This window comes from Gigantopelta aegis, chromosome 1 (genome assembly GCF_016097555.1).
Source record: "Gigantopelta aegis isolate Gae_Host chromosome 1, Gae_host_genome, whole genome shotgun sequence".
Classification (NCBI taxonomy): Eukaryota; Metazoa; Mollusca; class Gastropoda; order Neomphalida; family Peltospiridae; genus Gigantopelta; species Gigantopelta aegis.
The window spans coordinates 3,270,998-3,288,433 of record NC_054699.1 but is presented as its reverse complement, the minus strand read 5'-3'; the positions used below and the strand labels follow the sequence as shown (position 1 = coordinate 3,288,433).

At 36.8% G+C, this 17,436-nt stretch overlaps 1 protein-coding gene across 1 annotated transcript in view; it reads left to right on the top strand.

Moving 5' to 3' along the window:
• LOC121369271 (glypican-6-like) overlaps positions 1–17,436 on the top strand; it is a 141,226-nt gene that overhangs the window by 25,170 nt on the left and 98,620 nt on the right. Inside the window, exon 2 of the mRNA XM_041494237.1 lies at positions 4,274–4,432. Within this exon, the coding sequence (XP_041350171.1) occupies positions 4,274–4,432 (159 nt within the window). The remainder of the gene's footprint in view (positions 1–4,273; positions 4,433–17,436) is intronic.

Below are 17,436 nucleotides of genomic sequence, written 5' to 3'. Positions count from 1 at the left end.
TATCCATTTCCGCACATTTGAAGTGTTTTTGGTCATCCTGGTGTTTTTAATATCACAAAATGCATTTCTCATATTTTTAAAAACACACATGCATCTGAGAGGTAACAGTTATGGAGTCTAGTTTTAGTCTGTTTTAGAGGGTATTTCACCATTTCTAAGTCACAGACTCAAGTTTTACTCAATTATAACTTTATCCATATGTGTACGTAACAGGTTTGTAGATTAACTACCTGTAGTGTTAATTTTTATGAGCTGAAACTAGGGTCTGTCCCTGTAAAGTTGCTAAAATGTATTTAATAAGTAATTTTATTAATTAATAAGCTCTATGAGTGACTCTGTCAGAAACATCTTATAACAGCAAATTTCAGACAGTGTCTTTACCGCATTAATACCCGTGTCCTCATTTTTATTCAGTGATATTCTCTTTACTCTAGTTTTGCTGTACTTTTCCAATAACCCTAACACATTCATCATTGGGCCATGTGGATGCATAAAGACATTATAATTCCACCGCTGGAGTAGTCGGTGTCTGTGTCTGTGAGCGTGGTCTCTGTATGTACAAGCATGGCGCAGCATACTTACAGCAGTTCTGATGACCTGACCACATCAGTCCAGTGCCCAGTGGACACCTGGCCACAAATCCATTTACACAGATCCATTCTTAATTAGGTGTTGATGGATTTTCACCATCTCGCTCATCCAGAATGCAGACATTGTGGTCCAGTTTTAGCCAAGACGCTGGCCAACCAGCCAAGACACTGACCAACCAACCAATCAAACTTCTGTTTTGTTTAACGACACCACTAGAGCACATTGATTTATTAATCATTGGCTATTGGATGTCAAACATTTGGTAATTTTGACATATAGTCTGAGAGGAAACATGCTACATTTGTTTCATTAGTAGCAAGGGATCTTTTATATGCACCACCCCACAGACAGGATAGCACATACCACGACCTTTGATATAGCAGTCATGGTGCACTGGCTGGAATGAGAAATAGCCCAATAGGTGGGGATCTAGCCCAATGGGCCCACCGATGGGAATCGATCCCAAACTGCCTGCGCGTCAAGCAAGTGCTTTACCACTGGGCTACGTCCCGATCAACAGCTGCCAGTCAATGTGTGGAACTATCATTCACCTGTGCCCAGGCTTACAAAACGTTTAAAGGTGCTTATCCTACATCAGGGGCAGAACTCTCTGGCGAAGTCAAATGTTGTGACTACGACAGGCATGCTTGAATAATTCTTTGATAGAAGCATTCAAAAAATGTCCCATACCCATCTGGAACAGATCTAAAGGACTAACTAACAACTGTCCCAGACAGACAGCCAAGGTTGCTGAGGTGTGTGCCCAGGACAGCATGCTTGAACCTTAATTGGATATAAGCACGGAAATAAGTTGAAATGAAATAATGGCTGAGAACAAACTGTTTGGGTGGCATTGAAAATCACGGAGGTGTAAATAGAGTGAGATGTTTTGAATTGCTAGTTAACCGATGGGCATCACGAAGTGAGGGGTCAGTGGCGAACTGATGGGTCAGTGGCGAACTGAGGGGTCAGAGTTGCTGACCAGGAAGTATACCGTGACCCTGGTTCTTGTGGTCAAGCAGAGAAAAAGCATTTAATGGGAGATGCTCTCTCGGACTCTCCTATCAGGTGGGCTGTGGCCAGACAAGCTGTTACCATGGCGAAGTGCTGTAGATAATGGAGATACACTGTCAGAACTGAGTAGGTGCTAACTTCCATGGTTATTCACTTTCAGAATCAGTAGGACATTTTGAAAGGTGTTTTTTTATTATTATGTTGATAATATCAGGGATGAGGCCCTGGATCACAAGGTATTGAAAATGTGCTTTGTTTAACAACACCACTAGAGCACATTGCTTCATTAATCAATTGAATGACAAATATTTGGTAATTCCAGACAAATAATTCCGACTTTGTTTTAGAGGAAACTTGCTACATTTTTTCCATTATCAGTGAGGGATCATTTGTATGCAATTTCCCACAAAACAGACAGTACATACCACAGCCTTTGATATACCAATCATAGGGCACTGGTTGGGAGAATTTTTTTTTACAGAGAATGGGTACATTAAGGAGGGGGTGAGGGGGGTGGCGGGGATGGCAGGGTTGGGTTGTCACTGCAATTGAAGCACTTCAGGTAGGTGCTCTACCAACTGTTTTTGTCTTAATTGAAAGAACAGGAAGAATCCATTTCATTTCAACTTATTTTCGTGCTTATATCCAATTAAGGTTCAAGCACACTGTCCTGGGTACACACTTCAGCTATCTTTCCAGGACAGTTGGTTACTTATTAGTTGTTAGTGAGAGAGAAGAGGGTGTAGTGGTCTTACACCTACCTACCCATTGAGTCATTAAAACTCGCTCTGGGTAGGCACCGGTACCGGCCTCCGAAGCCGGTACTGGGCTGCGAACCCAGTACCTACCAGCCTGATGTCCGATGACTTAACCACTACACCACCAAAGGCTGGTGTAAGACTCCAAAGATAACACACGACTAATTCATTCCGGTAACACATTTAATTCTCATATATGTTGGTAAAAGCCTGGCCCACAACCAGCCCGGGCTGTGTGTGTGTGTATATATATATATATATATATATATATATATATATATATATATATATATAGGGTAGCCTCATGCAAGCTTTCCATATTTTAATTGTGATATGATCAACTTGTCACAGACCAGCAAATGTCTACATTGTAAATGCATAATGAATTTGCACATGCTTTGAAGAAGCCATTTGTCATGGGTCGTTTAGTCCGGGAATGGCTATGTACATAAAGAGAATTTCAGTACATAGTGTAGGAATAACTTCGGCTTGGCACACACATGCCCGTCGAGAAGGTCTCTTTGTGGTGCAGGAGCTTTCATTCATACCGCGTAACTTTATGCTTATTTCATGGGCCACATTTGCAGGGCCTTTCCGCATGAATAGTTGAGGCGAAATAAAAGTTACGCCTCCGCTTGAATGAGATGTGACGTTAGATTATCAACTTCGGTGACCCATTCTTGCAGGTGGCGGTTTTTTTATATTTCATTTATTGCAATGGAGGTGTGTGTTGGTGGAAATTTTTTTTTTTCATTCTTGAATGCAATATTTCTTTAATTTGCCAGTATCAGGTGATAATAATCCATGATAATACTGATATGTAGTACAGCATAGATCATGCTGATAAAAATTAAAAAGTGCAGATTCAAAACTTTAAACATATACCATCTGTAATATACCTCAGTAACAGTGAGTTTCCCATTTTCCTTGCCTAAGTGTGGAAATAACCACCAAATAGTCATGGTATAAAGATGTATCGAGGTGTCATGAAGCGAAATATTCCATTCCTTTAATATATACTCTCCATATAATATATATACATGTATATATATTTTTTTTTTTTTTTTTATTTATTAATTATTTATGTATGTTATTTGCTATTAATTTTTGTTTTGCAATGATACAGTGAAGAAAAAAATGGCTCTTGTTTTTTCATGAAGAAACTGTTTACACTAAGTGGCAGGATATTACAATTTTGATATTTTCGATGGTGTGAGATTAATTTGTAGTTATATATCACATTTAAATGCATTTTTAAAATGTTTTATAAATGTCTATTTCGAAGAAGCCACTTTTTGTGAGTGGAAGGTCATGACAGTTTCAATATTCTCAATTCATTTAGGCAAAGATTATGAGTGGAATACATTAATGTGTAGTTACAATTATATATCTCCTCCCCACAATTATATATCTCCTCCCCACCTCCACCTCCATGAAAATCGAAAGAACAAATTATTATTTAAAAGTAGGAAAATATTGCACTATCACCTTTGATAATGCATGTTTAAAAAAAGTTAATTCTTTTTAACAAGATTTGCTATACTACACTAGGCTTGAGATTGTATTATAGAAAACCAACAAATGGTGCGGTGGGATATGAAAGTATCATGAAGTTCAACATCTAAACGTGACACTGCACTTCATGATATATGCAAAATGTTTGTAAGGTACTTTCTAAATTGGTTCTTTTCAATTAGCAACAATATTTATCAAATTATTCAAATTTTATGTATGTAGTGGATGTGTGTCCCCAGGGCTACACATGCTGTACGAGCGACATGGAGGTATATAACTGTATTGTTTTTTGTGACTGTTGTAGGCGACCACCTGGATGTGTGTCCCCAGGGCTACACATGCTGTACGAGCGACATGGAGGTATATAACTGTATTGTTTTTTGTGACTGTTGTAGGCGACCACCTGGATGTGTGTCCCCAGGGCTACACGTGCTGTACGAGCGACATGGAGGGCAAGCTGAAACACCTCAGTATGAAGGAACATGAGCAGCAGCTGAACCAGGCCTACAAACTCATTAAAACTACCTTCTCATCAAGGACGAAAAAATTTGATGGTAAGTTACTCTTATATATGGTGTGGCATATATTTCTGTATTGCATAAGTGGGTATTTTTTGTTTCTCCTTTACAAAGTAAAAAGGCGAGATGTAGGTGTTACTTTGTTCCTCATATATATATATATATATACATACAGGGGTTCTAGAATATTTTTAAAATTCACTTGCCATAGGGCCAGTGGATTTGAAAATTCACTGGCCATGGTGAAAAATTCACTTGCCCAATTTTAACTGTTGATAAAACAAAAAAAACAGTAAATTAAAATAATTAACTTTTTAATGTCCATTTTTTATACTGAGATCATGTTTAATCAATTTGTCAATTTACACAATAGATTGGCTCATTCGGCATGCTTTATGGTTTGTTTAGAAAAATATGCAAATAATTTTCATCAGTTTAGAATAAAGTTACCGTACCTAATAAAATTTTAAAATAATTGTTTCCACTAAAACCACCTAAGTTATAAAAAATAATCCATGTTACCGACATATTACAACAATTAACAGCATTATTCCTTTACTTATGAATGGGAACTTACCCACCCCCTCAAAAAACAAAAAGAGAAAAGAAACAATTAAGAACCTTTATTAGCATAAAGTGCACATGTATTGCAGTTTAAGTCCCCACACCCACCCCCAACACACACACCGTTTTAGTAATTTTGCAATTTGGGTACTTTGTTAAATTTATCTATTTCATGATACTGTGTTCTTAAGCTTTTTAAAAAAAAAAACACCTTTTTTGCAATTTATGTTATATTTTATAAATTAAATTAATAATTTACACATTTTAAGTATTTGTAAATAGTGACGTGCAACCTTTAAAACTAATAAAAGACTGGTTACCGTTTTGCATGTTATTAGTATTAGAGACACAAATCTTTGGATTTCAGTGTAAAAAAAACAAAATGGCGGCAAAACAATGAACTTTTGTTTTTCCAATGTTTACACTTTATAACTTTAATAAAGTTATATCAGTAGGTATATTGATGTCATGGATGGGTTAGAGATTACTGGCGGCCAACTATTTGTTAGTGAAATATTGCATGTGATAGCAAATCGAAAGAAGTGACTTGTAGATGTTTCTTTTGTTTCAACTTTTTGTATGATCATAGGACATAAACGTAGATTTTTTTTTTTTTTTTTTTTTTTTTTATTAACCACTTGCCATCGGGATTGCACAAAGTAACTTTTACTGGCCCGAATCCAAAAAACACTGGCCTCGGGCCACCGTATTCTAGAAGGCCTGATATATATATATATATATATATATATATATATATATATTTAGACCAGCACCCCTTCAAAATATCTAGCTGACTTAGAAATTATACCACCCCATCCAAAAAGAAAGAAATTAATTAATGTAGTCATCCATTGAAAGCTATCCTATTAACTTACCCATAATATCCATGTCATAAACCCATGTGATAATTTAGTGTATTAACCCGTGTAATAATGGTATGCAAATTTGCAAGGTCTCTTGGTAATGTGTCGCTGTGGATGGGTGATTTGCTTACAAGCCAACAAGAGCTGTGTACTTGAGCAGAGCCTCAACAAATACCGATTAACATAGACTTGGTTGATATTTTCCATATTACAAAAATACTTAGTGACAAATCTTCTATTTACAAATTTTACAATCTGGGAAAACACCTGGGCACATTTCATGAGTCCAACTCAAATCCAAGGATTTACAAATTTTTTTAATCTAGGATTCAGAGTCCATTATAGTCATCTAATGTGTGGTGAATACAGGTAATAATACTAATATCTATTATTCAAAACATTCACACTGATCTGGTACAAACACATTACATAAATAAGTCATGAATCGGAATAATAATAACGTTGTATTTATTGTACAAAACATACATACACACCTAGAGCTGCAAGGAAAACATTACAATATGTCATAGATTATAACGAAGTAATAGTAAAGATTAATCTAGGTATGGTGTTTATCATCTTTGAATGCAGGAGATTGTTTTCAGGAGTAAAATGTTGACAGCTGTATATCTACTGAGCTCATTCAGTTGTATAAATGAAAGCCACATACCCTAGTCTTGAAAATGGACACTAAGTTTGGTTAATTGACAAACCATAACACATCTGGATAAAGTCACAATAGAGTATGTTATGTTGAAATGGGAAATACCATCTTAAAAATAGACTAGGACTCGTCTCCATAACCTTTACTTCTCAGAGGTATATGCATTTTTTAGAATTATGAAAAATACATTTCGTAGCATTACTAACATAATGATTACCACAAGCACTTTGCATGTATGGAAATAGATATTCTAAACAATAGAATAGAAGTAATGTTTGATTTCAATTATATAAAAAATAGACCAAATAGTAAAAAATATGCCTTAATGTTTAAAAACTAGGGTCTGTCACTTTAATTTAAAATGCATAAAAAGTAGATGGTGAAAGCAGCCATTAATTGTGGGCACAAAAAATCATTAAGTGCTGCCTGCTAATAATCGCTAAGTATTTATTGATACATAGTTGTCGTTACTTAAAGAGGGTGTGTGATATAACCCAGGGTGGAAAGTGCAGAACTGAGGCCGGTCGTCAAACCGACAGGGTAACCTGTGGGTGTGAACATTACCAACTGGCTGTGCAAATTGCCCCATTGTACTCGCGGCCCAGTAGGTATCGGGTTTAGCACTTGAGCTTCATAGAATAGAGATTATAAATGTCTCCATCCCTGTTATCGATAGCAATCAAACATGACCAGGCGAGAAATTCTGCCCGTTTCTGAAAGACTTGACTGCCGGCCAGTCTTTCATTCAGACATTCCTTCTGTGCCTTAAAGGTCACGACCCGTCATAGTTTTGATAGGGCTTCTTGTTTGCTGGACTGGTCCCTATTATGGAAGCATGCAAAAGCTCTTCTTGTTGGCTACTATCTGTATGGTTAAATTAAAAGTGCTATCCTGAGTTTGTTGCCATTTTAAAAGGTTTTTTCGTCAAATAAAATATTTTTACATTATTAAAATTATAATTTACTTACATTTTCTTGCTTAGAATATGAATATGTCTAAAACCAATTAATTTCTGGACATTGTAATGCAATATCAATTTTTGTTCAAAATAATTTCATATGTACAAATTTATTAATTGTACTTCTTCCAACGCCAAACGGAATTTGAAATAATTTGAACAAAGGTGATTCCAAGTGTATTCATCCGTGTAATGCTTTATATTCAAAACCCAATGATGCTAAAGTATAATAATGTTTTTAAAAAGCAGAACAAAGCAGGAGGTGAGTTAAAAAGAAATTTTGTTAGGGCTGAAAACTTGGATAGTCCCTTTAAAGTTTGTTTTGTTTAATAACACCACTAGAGCACATTGATTAATTAATCATCTGCTGTTGGATTTCAAACGTTTGATAATTGTGATATACAGTCTTTAAAGGAAACCGGCTAAATGTTTCCATTAGTAGCAAAACATCTTTTATATGGATATTTTCATAGACAAGGCAGCACATGCCATGGCCTTTGATATACATTTGCTAGACACATAATAGCTGATAGAAATATTTTGTGCTGGGGTATCATTAAATATTCATTTATTCATTCAATCATTCATTCATCCATTCACTCATTTGTTTTTTAAAATTCATTTCTAATATTGTATTATTTTTGACTACTAGTACTCTGTATCCACACACACACACACACACACACACACACACAAGACTTTAAAAAAAAAGTTCTGTTACCACAATAAAGCTCACCAACCTAGAACATATGTTTGCATTTTTACGGAGAGAGAGGAAAAAACCAAAATGGAAACCCATGCTTTGAGAAATCTATAGTAAGTGAACGTGTTCTAGGTGCTGTGTGTAGCTAACCTATTTTTCCTCCCTGCGTTTCTGATAAGCTTTTCCTGCAGACCTCAATTCACAAGAACTGCCTCTCAGTCAGTCAGTCAGTCAGTCAGGTAGATGCGGTTTCACTGCTGTAGCCAAACGACAATTACTAAATTAACAAATGGAATCAAAACTAGTCATGCTCAGTTATACGGCTTGGCCCTGTTTCTCCCATCAGCAAATGGACTGGCTGCGATCTCAGTGTGTCTCCTTTGACCTGATGGACCTGATGCATTGGTCCGTGTGGGATTCACCATTCACATTTAGATACTAGTAGTCATCTTTTTGGGGGAGGCAGGGAGGATCTACATGCACTTCAGTTGGATTGGCGGGGTGGGGTGTGGGTGGTGGGGTTATGTGCTGTGGAAGGAAGGAAGGAAATGTTTTAGTTAACAGCGCACTCAACACATTTTATTTATGGTTATATGGCATCAGTCTTATGGTTAAAGACCACACAGATATTGAAGAGAGGATACCCACTGTCACCACTTCATGGGCTACTCTTTACAGTTCGCAGCAAGGGATCTTTTATATGCACCATCCTACTCCACCTTTAAAATTTAAGACTTGTTTTAAAGGTTTTGTTTTGTTTCATTGTCATAAAACAAATATTTCTTATGCCATTTCTGTCGTTACAAATTCACATGGATTGTAATAACCACAGAAACAGGTAGGAAACCTGTTGCTCTGTTGCTTCGTAGATGTCAGAAAATTATAACAAAACAGAAAATGTATTATTTCTTACTATTACGTATATTATTTTCGATTTAGCATTTCCTGTTTTATACTATATTTAACAAAAGGAAAAACACTTTACCAAGGATTGCAACAATGGTCACGGATGATTATTAAAAAGTTCCGAATTCCTGTGGAGCAGTTTTAAATTTCGGCAATTGTATATTTTGAAAAAGCCGAATTCCGTGGGCAGACGTGAAGCCAAGTGGAACAAAATGTGTGTAATATACTTAGAACAGGCAGAATCCCACTGGTGCGTTGTCACTTGGTCCATGATCTATGGGCTCGCCGTAACCCTTTATGTCACCTTACGTCTGGCGAGAGATTTGACCCCCAAGCACCTTATTTACATAAGGGTATTGAGTTTATTTTCCAAGCAGAACACCTTGGATTTTGTGCATTTCTAATCGTTTCCCCAGAAGCTGTTTGTTTCGCAGTCTAAGAATTATCCAGATTTGAAAGCTCTGCTTCAAAGCGCAGACGAAAAAGTACATGATGGAATGTTGCAAGATTTTGTTGTGGAGGTTTTTTTGGAGGGTTCTTTTATTTTTTTTCACAAATATATTGTGCTAATTTTGCAGACAAACTTTAAGATAACTGGTAACTAAATAAACCTGATTTTTTTCTTATTAAGACCTCTCACTGTTTTTCTTGTTAGTTAGTTTTTTTTCACAAATATGTTTTTGAAAATGAGAAATGTCTAAAGTTTGTTTTTGAAAGATTACAATTTGATGTTGAGAGTATTTATGTGAAAGATCAAAATCGGTTCACGTATACAAAACAATTCTTCTTTCAAGTGTATTTCTGTGTAAATAGTGTAATACAAAAATAATTGATAACTTATTTTCCCATGTATTATATGAACTTCTTCTTTTCTTTAAAGTCGAAACAAAAAAAGGTTGTGTGTTATAAATGTTTATAAACAAAAAAAGATCTGGGTGAAAATCTTTAAGAATCATTAATAAAGAGTTCAGTATTTTGTAAAATTCCAGGCAGTTGTTGATATTATGCACTGTGACAAAAAGTCACACACTCGGACTGTAAAATAAATCTCTATTCTCTATTATATATCTACTTATATATGATAGTATTATTTGTGAAAGACCGGCCTCAGTGGCATAGTGGTTAGGCTATCGGTCTACAGGCTGGTAGGTACTGGGTTCGGATCCCAGTCGAGGCATGGGATTTTTATTCCAGATACCGACTCCAAACCCTGAGTGAGTGCTCCGCAAGTCTCAATGGTTCAACAAAGGCCATGGTTTGTGCTATCCTGCCTGTAGGAAGCACAAATAAAAGATCCCTTGCTGCTAATCGGAAAGAGTAGTCCATGTCCTCTCAAAATCTGTGTGGTCTTTAACCATTGCCATATAACCGTAAATAAAATGTGTTGAGTGCATCATTAAATAAAACATTTCTTTCTTATTTGTGAAAGAAAAATAACACATTTAATTTATAAATTTAAATAGCAGGTCACTATTTTGTACAATAGTAATGCAGTTTATGGTACATGTATCTGTAATAATAATAAAAGATTACTGCACATGACATAATTTTTCTTGAGACAGAATTATTCAAAGAGAATGAAACACATTATATACTGGTGTGTATAACACGGGGAAATATGATAGGATATATGTCATTATTTTCATCAGTCATATATTTGCTTTCATCTTGTTTTTATAAAGTATTTCAAAATTGAAATATATCCAAAATCCCACATTTCAAAGAGCAAAATTATCAATCATTAATTTTTCATTTCAACTTATTTTTATGCTTATATCCAATTAAAGTTCAAGCAGGCTGTCCTGGACACACACCTCAGCAATCTGGACTGTCTGTCGAGGACAGTGGGTTAGTTGTTAGTGGTTAATGAGAGACAAGAGGGTGTAGTGATCTTACACCTACCCATTGAGTCGTTAAAACTTGCTGTGGGTGAGAGCTGGTACCGAGGCTGCAAATCCAATACCTACTAGCTGTATGTCCGAGGCTTACCCACGACACCACCGAGGCCGGTTTATCAGTTGTAACCAAAAGTATCGATCATAACCAAAAATATTGATCATAAGCTTTTATTAACTTTTGTTTCAGACTTGGTGTTAGAAAACATTTCACTATAAGTCTAATATGGAGTCTGATTTTAATAGCAATGTCTAGAACGACTGCTCAGTTCATAAAGTGTTTGTAGCATTTGCTTCCAGAGTAAATTTGAAAAGCTAATTGTCCTTCAAACTCCATAAAGTTACTCTCCAGCTTTCTTAATGTTGTAAAATCCTAAATATTTTAACAGCATCATATTCTTACAAATAAAAGAACCATTATTTTAAAAATATATTTGTTCTACCGATTGTTTGACTGGATCAATTAGCTATATCAGTAAACATTACCTGGCTGTGTCTGGCCACTATAGGAATGCTTAGAAGACATTGTCTAGATCAATTAGCTACATCACTTAGTCCATTAACATTACCTGGCTTTGTCTGGCCACTATAGGAATGCTTAGAAGACATTGTCTAGATCAATTAGCTACATCACATAGTCCATTAACATTACCTGGCTGTGTCTGGCCACTATAGGAATGCTTAGAAGACATTGTCTAGATCAATTAGCTACATCACTTAGTCCATTAACATTACCTGGCTGTGTCTGGCCACTATAGAGGTGCTTAGAAGACATTGTCTGTCTAGATCAATTAGCCACATCATATAGTCCATAAACATTACCTGGCTGTGTCTGGCCACTATAGAGGTGCTTAGAAGACATTGTATGTCTAGATCAATTAGCCACATCATATAGTCCATAAACATTAACTGGCTGTGTCTGGCCACTACAGAGGTGCTTAGAAGACATTGTCTGACTAGATCAATTAGCCACATCACTTAGTCCATAAACATTACCTGGCTGTGTCTGGCCACTACAGAGGTGCTTAGAAGACATTGTCTGACTAGATCAATTAGCCACATCATATAGTCCATAAACATTTACCTGGCTATGTCTGGCCACTATAGAGGTGCTTAGAAGACATTGTCTGACTAGATCAATTAGCCACATCATATAGTCCATAAACATTTACCTGGCTATGTCTGGCCACTATATAGCTGCTTAGAAGACATTGTCTGACTAGATCAATTAGCCACATCATATAGTCCATAAACATTACCTGGCTGTGTCTGGCCACTATAGAGCTGCTTAGAAGACATTATCTGACTAGATCAATTAGCCACATCATATAGTCCATAAACATTTACCTGGCTGTGTCTGGCCACTATAGAGGTGCTTAGAAGACATTGTCTGACTAGATCAATTAGCCACATCACTTAGTCCATAAACATTACCTGGCTGTGTCTGGCCACTACAGAGGTGCTTAGAAGACATTATCTGACTAGATCAATTAGCCACATCATATAGTCCATAAACATTTACCTGGCTGTGTCTGGCCACTATAGAGGTGCTTAGAAGACATTGTCTGACTAGATCAATTAGCCACATCACTTAGTCCATAAACATATAAACATTACCTGGCTGTGTCTGGCCACTACAGAGGTGCTTAGAAGACATTATCTGACTAGATCAATTAGCCACATCACTTAGTCCATAAACATTACCTGGCTGTGTCTGGCCACTACAGAGGTGCTTAGAAGACATTGTCTGACTAGATCAATTAGCCACATCACTTAGTCCATAAACATTACCTGGCTGTGTCTGGCCACTACAGAGGTGCTTAGAAGACATTGTCTGACTAGATCAGTTAGCCACATCACTTAGTCCATAAACATTACCTGGCTGTGTCTGGCCACTACAGAGGTGCTTAGAAGACATTGTCTGACTAGATCAATTAGCCACATCACTTAGTCCATAAACATTACCTGGCTGTGTCTGGCCTCTATAGAGGTGCTTAGAAGACATCACTACCTGTGGTGAACCCTTGTGTTGAAGCTTTAGAGTCCCTCTCATCTGATAATGGAATCTGCAAGTCTTGTACTCTGCAGCAGCCATCGTAAAGTTGGTTTTCTCCATGGGCCCACTTGCCATGCTAAATGGAGTGGCTAAGTTGGCCCATAAACATCAGGCTGTGTACCGTAATTCTTGGTGATCATCCACTGCAGGTGCTCTTCGTTTGTGTGTGTGTCTGTGTGTGTGTGTGTGTGTGTGTGTGAGTATGTGTGTGTGTGTATGTGTGTGTATGTCACTGTGTGTGTGTGTGTGTGTTGTGTTGTGTAACTGTGTGTTGTGTAACAATGTGTCACTATGTGTGTGTTGTGTAACTGTGTGTATGTGTCACTGTGTATATCACTGCATGTGTGTTGTGTAACTGTGTGTGTGTGTGTGTTGTGTAAATGTGTGTGTCACTGTATGTGTCAATGTGTGTATGTCACTGTGGGTGTGTGTCACACTATGTGTGTCACTGTGTGTGTATGTCACTGTATGTATCACTGTGTGTGTGTGTGAGACTGTATGTGTGTGACTGTGTATGTTATTGTGTGTGTCACTGTGTATGCAAAACATGTCATATTGATATGTACAAACAAAATACATACAAACATCATATTTTAATGACTAAATAAGGACTAATTACTGGCAATATTTGTATAATCATGAACAAACGTGCATACCACACCAGCACAGGCCGGATTGTGGTTGCCTGTCTATGTCCATGAAGCATGCTGGTAACAGTCTACCATTTTGAAAGAATGCTGAAATATCAGTCTACTTCTGATTGTTGTTTGGCTGATAACACTGATAAAAGAGTCAGCTTTTCAACAACAACCTGTTTCCTGTTCTGCTTATTGTCAGTCTTCATTTTCTTCTCAACCTTATCCCCGCGTTGGTAATTGTACGACCCACACAGACCTAAATGGCACAGGTTAAAACAAGGTGGCTGCTCTCTCTTCTTTTTTTGTCAGGGTAGACAACTGGTGTGTTAATTTATGTGTGTATATTTTCATTCTGCTTGTTGAGACAGTTTGTTCTGTTCACCACATGTTGAAAACATGTCTTTGTTTACACTGCAACTTGGAGTGTGTTTTTAACTATTATGTTGTTTTCATCCACACCAGAAGACATATTTTTGGAAGGCATATTTGCGTTCCACAGTAATTTGGTGTAGGTTTATACCGACTGACTTCGGTGGCGTAGTGGTTTTAAGTTGTTCGGCTCGAAGACTGGTAGGTAGTGGGTTTGCATTCTGGTACTGCTGGGAATATTTTGTTCAACTGGTGTGTTCAGTATTTCCCGGCCTCTGTGATGTCATGGTTAAGCCATCGGACATAAGGCTGTTAGGTACAGGGTTCACAACACCACACAGAGCAAGTTTAAATGACTCAATGGGTAGATGTAAGATCACTATACTCGTTGTCCTTAAACCCTCTTGTGTCTCACTGAACACTAACAACTAAACCACTGTCCTCGACAGATAATCCAGATAGCTGAAGTGTGTGCCCAGGACAGCATGCCTGAACCTTAATTGGATCTAAGCACGAAAATACGGTGAAATGAAAATGTTCAGTATGGGATAATATTAGTATTATTAGACATTCTTAGGTAACTGGAAGTCAGTTCATATGATTGTAACAGACTGTCGAAAATAAAAATTGTGAAAGCAAAATATTTCTGGTACCACCTCACACCCACAGAAAATTACAACTCTTACTAACAAGCAAACTGACCTGGAGAGGCAGCCCAGATAGCTGAGATGTGTGTGTGTGCCCAGGATAGCATGGTTGAACCTTAATTGGATGTAAGTAGGTGGTGGGGTTCATATCCTGGAAATGGCTTCCACCCCGATAAAGTTTAAAAACTCATTGGGTAAGTAGGTAGGTATAAGGCCACAACACTGACATCTCTCATTAACCACTAACACTCTAACCACTAAACCACTGTCCTGGACAAACAGCCCAAATAGCTGAGGTCTGTGCTAATACTAACTGGACAGCAGGACGGAAATCAAATGACAATGATGGTGCCCTTTACAAGCAGTGTATACACTGATCCTGTGCTCTTTTTTTTTTGTAAGTAATGATTATATAGACAGTTACCAACTGTGACAGAAAAATGTCATTACTCAGCAGCGCAGAAATGGAAAATAGTTAACTAGCCCGCTGGACCAGAACCAACTAAACTTTACTAGCCCGCCAGAATTTCTACTAGTCCGCCAGTCTATAGAATAATATATTATTAACAATATTATAATATACAGTGTCGTCACTTCAAATTAGATACACATGTAGATATAGATATAGATATAGATATATAGATAAATATAGATATATTGACAAAACATTATTAAGAACACTTGGTCAACATCACGTGGCAGACCAAATAAAAAAGACAGACAGACTGTTGGACTGGTAGTTGAATTTTTTAACTCGTTCATTGGAATGTTTGACTTGCATTTGGCTAGCAGGCAAGTACTTTCTGCAGCCCTCTTACTTTAAAAAGTCTGATAACAACTATGAATTTTCTACACACATGACAACAACTATGAATTTTCTACACACATGACAACAACTATGAGTTTTCTACACACATGACAACAACTATGAATTTTCTACACACATGACAACAACTATGAATTTTCTACACATGACAACAACTATGAATTTTCTACACACATGACAACAACTATGAATTTTCTACACAGATGACAACAACTATGAATTTTCTACACACATGACAACAACTATGAATTTTCTACACATGACAACAACTATGAATTTTCTACACAGATGACAACAACTATGAATTTTCTACACACATGACAACAACTATGAATGTTCTACACACATGTCAACAACTATGAATTTTCTACACACATGTCAACAACTATGAATTTTCTACACACATGTCAACAACTATGAATTTTCTACACACATGACACTCCTTTTCAATTAACAGTTCAGACTCTTCAATTTGCAACAAATTAATCTTCTTGTAAATAAAATATTTATAGACCGGTTTCAACAAATTAGTTTTCATGTACTGTAAATACAATATTTATAGACCGGTTTACAACATGCATGTTTTCAATAATTAGTGTTACTGTACATGTACACGAATATTAAATGTTAGGTAGATCGTACGCTGGCCACAGACAAATTGGCCAATTGTTGATTTTTACTTTTTAGTAATTTTCAAGGAAATGCTAAAATTAGCTTAAACAAAATTATTTCCAGTGGGATTCCAGATTAGGCACATTTGTTTTTCACCAAGGCTTCTAGAATTTCTATAAAAATCCACTTTTCATGGGATCAGTGATTTAAAATTTTTACTAGCCATGATTAAAAATTCACTAGCCCTACTTGTCATTAAATACAATTTTACTAATAGTAATACTCGGGTATGTCACCTAAAACTTAAAAACCCTTAGATTGGGGGGGGGGGGGGGGGGGGGTATTTATATTTACAAAATAGACTTAAATGCAGCATTTGACAACTCTTTTTTTTTCACTAGCCATCAGGCATGACAATAGTAATTATTTACAAGCCCAACACTGAATATTACTAGCCATGGGAGTAGGGCTACCATAATCTAGAAGTCCTGTCTGGCATGACAATAGTAATTATTTACAAGCCCAACACTGAATATTACTAGCCATGGGAGTAGGGCTACCATAATCTAGAAGTCCTGTCTGGCATGGCAATGGTAGTTATTTACAAGCCCAAAACTGAATATTACTAGCCATGGGAGTAGGGCTACCATAATCTAGAAGTCCTGTTCAAGTTGGTGTAGGTTTGTTTTTTTATTTTTTTTATTTAATTATTTATTTTTTATTTTGGTTTTGTTTTGGGTTTTTTCGAAGAAATTTCAATCTGTTGTGAAAATCTAGAACAAGATATAGGCTTCTTTTGTGAACAGCTCTCCTAGTGGACAGATGAAATATATGGAGAGTTCAGCTGTTGGTGAGATTTCAAATGGAGATTATGGCTACTACTGAGGAATACTCTGCCTGTATGTAAGACGCAGTTTCTCGCACACAGATCTTTAATCATTTTGTCATGCTGCTTGTTAATCACAAAGAGCATGATCTACGTGTAGCTCTGCAGTAGACCTTCCTCCCAGGTGTGATGGATCAGGGGATCAATTCCCCTTGATGGTTGCTGGTAGGTTTACTGAAGACCCCATCCATCTTTCTTTGCCTTGATGGCTGGTATATTGAAAAAGGTTGGAAATATATACTGAAGACCTTCGTCCTTCCCATTGATGACTAGTATGTGCTGCCTTGTCAGTTCTTCCTATTCCTCCTTGACGGCTAGTATATATTAAAGACTGGTATGTGCTGTCTTGACAGTTGGAAATATATATTGAAGACCTTCCTTCTTTTTCTTGATGACTGGTATGTACTGTCTTGACATTTGGAAATGTATACTAAAACCTCCCTTCCTGCTACA